This window comes from Oreochromis niloticus, linkage group LG3 (assembly GCF_001858045.2).
Source record: "Oreochromis niloticus isolate F11D_XX linkage group LG3, O_niloticus_UMD_NMBU, whole genome shotgun sequence".
In the NCBI taxonomy this organism is placed as follows: Eukaryota; Metazoa; Chordata; class Actinopteri; order Cichliformes; family Cichlidae; genus Oreochromis; species Oreochromis niloticus.
Window position 1 is genome coordinate 31,242,933 of NC_031967.2, and position 10,100 is coordinate 31,253,032.

The 10,100-nt window shown below is 38.1% G+C and overlaps 1 protein-coding gene across 1 annotated transcript; it reads left to right on the forward strand.

The window, feature by feature from the left end:
* Positions 1–522: 522 nt before the first annotated feature.
* LOC100707117 (serine protease 27-like) lies at positions 523–7,958 on the forward strand. Its single transcript, XM_019353327.2, has 6 exons — positions 523–619; positions 2,849–2,869; positions 4,720–4,879; positions 5,254–5,516; positions 5,592–5,740; positions 7,304–7,958. The coding sequence occupies exons 1-6, from the start codon at positions 565–567 to the stop codon at positions 7,688–7,690; spliced, it is 1,035 nt and encodes a 344-aa protein (XP_019208872.1). The 5' UTR covers positions 523–564; the 3' UTR covers positions 7,691–7,958.
* The last annotated feature ends 2,142 nt before the right edge of the window (positions 7,959–10,100 follow it).

Consider the following 10,100-nt stretch of genomic DNA (forward strand, 5'->3'; position numbering starts at 1 on the left):
ACGGGTGGAAAAAGTGGAGACAAAAGAAGAGAAAAGTAAACAGAACTAGCATGAAACGGTAGTGCATGATGGCAGAATCTAATTGCTAAGATGTAAGACGTAAAGCATTCTGTCGTTTGTTTGCTTGATCATGCGTTAAACACATCAAAATGCATAGTGGGATTATAATACAAGTGAATACTGGGACAAGCATTGATACCAAAAAGGCAGCAAGGTGCATCTGTGATGAATTAGATGAATTAGGTCTGCACTTCTTTCTTCTTCGATTGGGTGAAAGCAGTTAAAAGTAATTGGATGAGGGAACCATGAGGAGTCCCCTTCATAATTTCAAGAAAACGGCACTTTAAATGGCGTCACAGCTGACACTGAACGAATGTGAATGTGTGTGTGTGTGATGATCAGATATGTCTGGTGAATGAGGTGTCTATAAAACAACAAAGCCAAAACAGCTCTAGATTTTCATTTTAATTGTCTTGGCGAAGGCCATTTCAGGTCACATGATCCTGTGGGTGGAGCTGAGCAGGTATATGTAGTAGATGAAGTCAAAGTCAGGTGTAGTTAACAATGGCTCTTCCACGGGTGTGCTGTTTCTCCGTGATCATCATTGTCTTATGCAAAGGTGAGGAAGACTGACATTTATTTGAATTACTTATTACCTAGCTTAAACAAAGAATGGGCAGAGTAAAACAATAATCACAAAAACAAAAGCAGACTTTATCACTTATCTTGCTGTTAGGAAGAAAAATATGTAGATACCCTGAAACAGCCCAACTGGCATCATACTAGTAAGTTGCTCCAAGATGGGAAAGGTGATCAAAAGGGTTCTAAATAAAATGAAAATGCAACATCAACAGGAGTGGGTCAAAAAAGAAAATATCACCTAGATCAGGGCACGGTTAGTTTTGATCGTCACCATATTCCTTGCAACCAACTGTCTTTCTTTTAGTTTTGATTTCTATTATCATTTAAATATCAAACCAGTGATGCGTTAAAATGAGATTAGTTACTTGGGATTCTTTAGGTTTTTGCCTTTTCTTTGAAACTGTAATGCATATCCACAAGCGGAAAATCAGTACAGTTATAATCTAAATTCAGTAACATATTTAACCCTAATTTATGTTAACAATGGATAACTTTAAAGTTAAAGAGTTGAGACTTTATTTGCGGTTAATAATTTTAAATAACTAGTGAATAACAGTAAACCAGTATTGTGTTTATAAAAAATGAGTGGCATATCTACATTATTATTTGAACACCTGTTATAATGTTGAAACTAATGTTTATATCATTAACAGTATGCGTAGACTGGCAGGGCAGAACTAGTGTGAATGACAAGAGCAAACCAGTTATTTTGGTAAATTTCAGTTTTAATTTGAAATGTTCTGGTTGGATGATTAGCATTACCAACCAACATTATTATTAGTTAAATAAAACTAAATTAAAAGGTAGAACTAGATGTGAAAAGGCATTTTACTAAACTAAATATAAAAATGCCGTCTACAACTGAAAAAAAAAATATACAAATAATTTTGTGAAGTTGGAAAAAATAAATAAAAAAAATAAAATAAAGAATGGTCTTAGTTTGAGTTGTGATTAATTTAGACTAATTAAATTTAAACACAAATGAACAAATCAACTCTGGAAATTAAATCAGACACTGAATTTAAAACAAAAAGTAAAAAAGAATTTATTTATGTATGTGTATATCTATATATATATATGTATATGTAGTAGGGGTGCAACGATACACAAAATTCATGGTTCGGTTCGATACTTTGGTGTCACGGTTCGATACTTTTTCGATACAAAAAAATTTTCATGCCTTTTTAATTTGTCATTTATTAAAATTATAAATATATATTTTAACCCAAAAGAACAGTTTTTAAATTTAATGTTGCTGAAACAACAAAATAATAAAAAAAATAAATCTATCTGATCGAGAAATCCCTCATCTTTGGAAAAGAGTTTATTACAGAGAAATGGCTCTTTCCAAAATAAAAGCTATATATACGCTTCTTCTGGGCTATATTCTCATCAGCATCTTAAACATATCAGGTCCCCATAAGGAGAATCATGTGCTAACGGCTGTCTAAATGACTCGGGTAAAGTTTGTAGCATGCATGCTTGTTGTTTTTGTCTGCTTCCACTTGTCTTTGCACTAGGATGATGTCGGCGTAAATATGCAGTCATATTCGTTGTGTTCCCACTAGTGCTGTCAGCGTTAATCTCGTTAAAATGACGTTAACGCCATAACACGGCAAATCTCTGTTAACAAGTTACCGCGGATCGCCCCGTGCGTGGTGCTGGACACGTCAACACATTAACGAGCTAACTGCGCTAACGCACTAGTTCCCACCAATTGAGCATTGCGTGGCACATCCGACATACTGTTTTACTTTTGTCCATGACGCAATTACCATCAGGGTCATACTTCACATAAAAACCAAAGTAGTTCCAAAGGCCAGATCTTGAATGAGGGTGGGGGAGGTTCACTTTCGGGTAGCGTTAAGGCAGTTGCCATGTTGCAACGAGCTTAGCTTCTGTCTTGCTAGCTTGTGCTGCGCTCAGTGGATCTGTATACATATATATATATATATATATATATATATATATATATGGAGAGAGAGAGAGAGAGAGACAGACATATAAATAAAATTAAAAACTATATTAACTGTTATCTGCACCCATTTTTTCCATAATGTTTTCTGTATGTAACCATTTCTGGAAGTTGGAATAATGAGGAACACCGTAAATCTAAGTTGAACTTTCACATATTTACTTTCTGCTCAAAAATGCCAGTCGTGATCAATAATACATAACATTTTTATCTTTGTTTTCCACTTTTCAGACGGACATTCTCAGCAGCCTGGTAAGCATCCAAGACCAATTTTACAAATTTGATAAGCTTCAACTTTATTCTTTTCTGTTTACTCCACTAAGCTATACTGTGTCAGTGATTTCAGTTTGTTCATGTTCAGTTTAGTTTGCCACATTAATGTTCTCACTTCCTGTTTTTCCCGTGTCAGCTTGTGTCATTAGTCAGATTATGTTCAGCCCTGTACTCACCTATTTCCAATCATTGTCATCATTCAACCTGTGTATTTAAGCTCCTCGGTTTCACCAGTTCTTTGTCATGTCATTGACGTTGATGTTGCCATTATTGTCGTTCCCGTCTGTATTCAGTTATTCAGCCAGCCATTCAGTCATTCAGTCAGTTAGTCAGTCTTGCTGTTCCTGCTTTGTTCATTCACCCGCTCCAATAAATCCTCGTCATTCCGCACCGCGAGTCCAGCGTTTGGGTCATCTCTTCCTCGCCTCCACACACAACCTCTGACATACTGTACATAAAGATGATAAACAACACTACCCTCATATGTTTCAACTAGGAAAAAAAAATCTCTTCAACACTTATGAAAGAATTGTGAAAACAAGCACACTTTAAAATAGTGTGATATGTTAATTTTGAGAGGAAATGATACTGTTTATCATAAAAAATCAGCAATATATTGCAATACATTCACCAAGAGTTCTATTGTGGTCAAAGCCATCACACATAGCTGATATATCTGTCTGCAAATACCCTACAAGATGTATTACTAAGAGTTACTAAGAGAATACTAAGTATTACATGTGGTACTTCTACAGGTCTATATTATAGACGACCTTCATATTGACAAAATCATGAACGTAAAGGCCACTTAATTAAAATACACTTAGTGAATTATTAGATTTCACCTCCTTTTACCTTCAGAACTGCCCTAATTCTTAATCGCACAGATTCATCAAGGTGCAAGAAACATTCCTCAGAGATTTTGGTCCATGTTGATGTCCATCACACAGTTGCTGCAGCTTTATCAGTGACTCTATGGTTCCACCACATGCCAAAGGTGTTCTGTTGGGTTTGAGATTTAGTGACTGTGGAGGCCATTTGAGTGCAGTGAACGCACTGTCATGTTCGAGAAACCAGAAAACATCCCAAACACCATTGCATCACTAGCAGCCTGAACCAATGATGCAAGGCAGGACAGATCCATGCTTTTATGATGTTTATGTCCAGTTCTGACCCTACCATTGGAATATAAATACAGGAGGCACTTTGTTTAGGGTAAAATCATTTAAAAATGTATTCTTGGAGAAATTCAGCAAAATAGACCAATGCCTGTCAACTCCATGTCTCCATCGGCGTCTGATTAATACAAAGTCATTTGTATCCCACTTTCTAGTGGGATACAAATGATATCAGGCTGATCCTGCTTTATTTGATCCCCTGGTCCAAATCACAGACAAACAGTATCCCACAGCTGTTTATGTTTTTGAACCTATTTTGCACAGAGAAGCATTTTTTGAAAAATGTATCGATAGCAATGTTGAATATTATTACACGGGGAAAAAAACAACTACACATAAAATGTTTACACCGTAAAGTAACTGCGTGTGCATATGTAAGCATGTAAAAACTGCAAATAGTAAGATTAACAGTAACAGTATTTTGTCTCTATCTGCCATTGTAGAAATTCATCTCATGTAAACAATAACGTGGCGCACAGCGTGACAAGGTACATATCTTTGACATTGCGTGACAAACTCTGTATTCCTCGTCCACATGTAAACGCAAAAGAGGAGCCAGTCCCAATGCAGGGCGGTACCTCTGAGTGCTTTTAATGTCGTGGCTGATCGGTGTACTCAGTGTTTAACTCTTTTCTTTTCTTTTTCTGTCAGAGTGCGGCAGGGCTGTGAAAAACAGCAGAATTGTGGGAGGTGAAAATGCATCCCCAGGAAGTTGGCCATGGCAGGTAACTTTATTCATTGATGAAAGTTTGTGTGGAGGATCCCTGATCACCGACCAGTGGGTACTGACAGCTGCTCACTGCATTACACCGTGAGTTAACATTAAAAGTTTACATTTTGATATTAATGATGCTACTGAGATCCATTTCACAGTTGGTAGCAACATATATCTGCATAATGTAAACATGAATGTGTTCTGATCGTAATGTTGTGATCTAGTTGTGACTACACTGAATAGCAGCCAGAGTCAGATGAGAAACACATGAAATGTCTTTCCATCAAATGTGAAGTGACAGGCAGCGGACCATTAGCTTAGCTCATGTTAAAGATTTTAAATAGGGATTCTGCTAACCCGGCTATTCAGTGACACTGTGATCATCATCTCTCACTGGTTTGATTTGTGGTAACAAAGATAATAATCAACATAAAAATGCCTTAAATGTAACTTATTTTTCCCCCTCCAAGTTCTGATCGCAACAGCACAATAGTGTATCTAGGCCACAACTATCTTTTCGATCCAGACCCGAATAAAGTGACTCAGACGTTGGAAGATATCATTTGCCATCCTGAGTACGACGCCTCGACAAACGACAATGACATTTGTCTCGTAAAGCTGTCTACTCCTGTGAAATTCACAGACTACATTCAGCCGATCTGCCTAGCATCTGAAAACAGCACTTTCTACAATGGGACCAGCAGCTGGGTCACTGGCTTTGGAGATACAACTGGTAAGTTAAAAGAAAGAAAATAAATAGTGTTAGTGAAAAAGTGAAAAAGGCTTAATTTTCACATTTCTGAATTAGGTAGCGAATCCTTCCCAGAGACTCTGCAGGAGGTGAATGTCCCTATAGTGGGAAACAACGAGTGCAAATGCTACTATCAAGACATCACTGAGATTACAGAGAACATGATCTGTGCTGGGCTGAAAGAGGGAGGGAAGGATTCATGTCAGGTGACCACCAACTTTTTGTTTATTTGTAATGTAAGGGCCTATTGACAACCATGAAGATTTTATATTGTTGTTAGCAAAACTTTGGATTATGGTTTCTCTATTGTTGTATCCATATTTACTGATTTTTTAATTCAAGATTGGTCTTGATTTCTTCAATCTCATTTATTATTAATCAGTTTCATTTTCAAAAAAAATAAAAAATTTCTGTCAATGATGTCATGTTATGTTGATATCATGTTACTAAAAGGATTTAGCTCATTGGCCTGCACTAATGAGCTAAATCTAAACTGGCTTCAAAATAAATTGTAATTAGCAGTGTTACTGTAGCTAATCAGTAAGTTCATAATTAATGCAATTTTTCTGTCAGTCATATGTCACTTTCAATCCAATGTTTTGTCTTCATAGGACACTTTAAATTTTCTATCATATTTAACATTGGAAGATATTATGAATTATGAATCATTGGGCGTTTCTCAATATGTGTACTTGTGCGTACTTGCGTTCTCGTGTACTCGTGATACGTCATCAGTCGGAGACCAAGTACTGTTCCAATTCGAAGTACGCATCAAGCCGAGAACGCGAAAAAGTCCCGGATGTGTTCTCGCTCCGCCCGTTTTATCGAGCATGCATCGGTGTGGACTTGGTACAGCTAAATATCCCAGAATGCATTTCGTCCAAAACTCAAACGCGGCAATGGCGGACGAGCGGGGCTAAAAACTTTTAAATATTACTCTTTCTGGGTCACAAAATAAACTTTTAAGTTATTTTCAAGCGAGAATGTAGCTGTGTAAACTTCAAATATCTGCTCGATTTATCAAGATATCATATATTTCCAAACGCGCTCCGACGTTTTCGGAAACGTCTGTGAACCGCCAGCTCCATAGAAGACAGCGAGGTCGAGGATTATTAGAGCCGGCGAGAACAGCGGACTCCCGGCACATCGTTATCAACCCGCCCCCCCGCGGTCTTTTCGCTACTCAGGTTAAACAAACCCCAGCAGCTGTCTATAGTATTGAGTGTCCACTAAAATAAAAATAAAAGCGTTCTAACATCTCACCTGCTTGTTTTTATTAAGGTATGTACACGTATGTACATGTACACTATTTTTATTATTAGAGGTTTCACTACTGAGGTTAAAAATGATATATAAGTCACGTAGATCACTTCTAAATGTTAATGTTTGGTTCATTTCAGTGTTCAGTGAGTAAACCGGTTTGGCTGTGATTAAAGTTAAGCTTCATAACATGTTACTCACAGTTAAATTAGGAGGGGACGGCAGTAAAAACTGAGACATCATCAAGTACGCAGGTGTTCCAATTATACAAATCGCGAGGACTCGCCGAGAACGCGAGTACGTACTTGCGTACTTGAGAATTGAGAAAGGGCCATTATGTCACAGACCTGGTTTATAAAACCACATGTGACTGATTAACTTATGATGAAAACAACTCAGGCATCATTTTATGCATTTAAGCTCCAAAAGATGTTTATCCCAACAGAGGACTGGATACCCATTTAATTAATACCTATCTGTCTTAAAAACCTTTTACAAAATTGTCACAGGGAGACTCGGGAGGACCACTTGTGACAAAGAAAGACTTAGTCTGGGTCCAGAGTGGAGTTGTGAGTTTTGGTGAAGGCTGCGCCCTGCCTAATAGACCTGGAGTCTACGCTCGTGTGTCCAAGTACCAGAAGTGGATCAGCAACACCGTCAGTGGGACACCACCAGGCTTTGTAACCTACACCTCTCTGGGCCCTGACAGTGATTTAGACTTCATCTGCCCAGCATCAGCTATTCCTACAACTTTCCCCACAGATGACTCTCCTTTCACTTTTCCTCCCTCTACCACCTTATGTGAGGATTTGTTTTGCAGTGTTAAAATCTTGATCCACTTCACTCACTTCACTTCATTCTGTGTTCTTGTTGTGTTGCTCCATGTGCTTGTTTGAAGTGGAGGAATTTAACTCCAAATCTTAACTGGAAATTTAACTTAGAGGAGCTTAGAGCTTGAGTTTGTAGTTACTTTACAAATTAAGAGTTTTCACTAATATATATCATGATCTAAAGAAATGAGATGAAATGTTAACATGTCATTCCAATGAAACACTGGATCTTGTCAAATTGAAATGGGTATTTTTTTTGCTATTTTAAAATTAATTTTTTGTTAAATGCTGAGTATAATAAGCCATATAAATAATAAACATTTATTACAATGTACATTATTCATTATACACATAATTTTACATCAAGAATCAAAAAATTTGAAGAGCTGCTTGGGAGTCAATAGAGCTCTTTTTCATGAGTCAAGCCATAAGAAGTGACTTTCTTAAAGAGCCTGAATTCCCATCAGGCTAGTTAAGCTCCTGGACTCTCCTGTTATGAAGCCATGCTATTCAGATGCAGTATGTGATTTAGTGTCAACATCAATCAATATCAATAGCGTCTGGATGGGCACATGTGTTGCCTTTTGGAACCTTTTGGCACGCATAAATTCCACATTCCAAAAGTGACAGCTGCCAGTTTCACACATCCTAACACTTAGGATTAGTTAGACAGAAGCTCTCTTAGTTAGAGAGCTGATCCAGGTTTGCTGGTCCCATAGATCCATATTGCTGCGCTGAAAATTGTTCTTTATCTTACTCTGGAAATTCTGGTCAACATGACTGAGACTTTGCCTCAGGTTCGATAAGTAAAGGGTAGTGATGTGCGGATCGATCCTGAAATATCGATTCCTCCGATACCAATCATTTATGTTCTAGAATCGATTCTCACATTAAAATATCGATATTTCAGTAATTTAGGGTAAATTTGTAGTTTATCATTAACAGGAACACAGTGGAAAGAAACTATAATATTCGGATTGTCTACATTCAAAGGAACTACTTCCTCTTCCGCCTTTCATAGTCATGTGCGAAATACAGTTGTATAAATGTCTCGCAGCCCCTTGGCGTGCACACTCACAACAATGGCTGAGCGTAATTGAGCCGACGTATTTTACCTCCACAAACAGCTGAGATGTGGTTTGTGATACATGTGGCAAAAAAGTGAGGTGTTGTGGCCACACTTGCCAACCTTGAGACCTCAGAATTAGGGATACATTTAAAAGGGCTGTTGTGGGGGGGTGATAAATAAATTTTACAGTGTTTATTTATTGGATAAAATACGTTAAATGTCACCGTTATTATTGGCCGGCCCAGAAACAGCGGGGGTGTCCAAATTCAGAGGCTGCTACCTCCTGAGGACCCGGCCTTCACGGTCTAAAGAAAGCCGGGTAGTACATCACGAGCTCCCTCGGTGGAGTGAAACTCTGCCGTCTGCTCCTTGCTATCTAAAATATAACCGGGCGCTGGCGTAAACTTTCGACCCTCTCACACTTTGTTTAATTAGTTTTCTGTTTGACGTTTATTCAGCTGTGTGAAAACCCCGGAGGAGCCCTCCAGAAGGATTAATAAAGTTAAATTTAATTTAATCTAATCGAATAACTTTAATCTCAGCCAGATTTACTCACGAACAAATAAAACACTGAAAAAGCCAAACAATAACATTTTTAAGTTATCTAAGTGACTTATATATCATGTTTAACCCGAGTAACGAAAGACCGCGGGGGTTTGAAGACGATGTGTCGGTGGGCTCAGATATTTGAAGTTTACACAGCTACATTCTCACCTGAAAATATGTTAAAAGTTTTTTTGCGACCCAGAAAGAGAAATAAGAGTAATTAAAACTAAGTATCTGCCGCCATTGTTGGAAACTGGAATTGACTGGGCCGCGCTATGAATTCGGCGATATGGTTTTTCAATTTTGTTGTCCGGGTGGAAAATCGGGAGAAATTCGGGAGAATGGCTCTGGGAGATTTTCGGGAGGGGCACTGAAATTCGGGATTCTCCCGGAAAAATCGGGAGGGTTGGCATGTATGGTTGTGGCAACATCACTAACCTTGTCAAACACCTCAGAGTAAATCATATCACAGAATATGACGAGCGTATGTTGAGACGAACTGAAGAGGAGGAGAGGGACAGGTGCTGCTAGGGGGAGACAGACAGCTCTCACGGAGTCCTTTAGTGATGCAGGCAGGCAAGGTGTTCAAATAGGGCACAGCTTCAGTTTTTTAATTTCTATATGATGAACTCTGCATTATTAAGTGATAAGAACAAATAATCTGATGTCCTGTAATCATTATGATGCTATAATTTGAGATACGATAAATAAAATAAGTTTTTGTACAAAGTATCGGTATCGGATCAGTATCGTCGATACCACCCTGAATATTACTTGGTATCGGATCGGAAAGGAAATCAGTGGTATCGCACATCATTAGTAAAGGGTCCATCCTAACACCAGCATATTATGTCTTGGTTC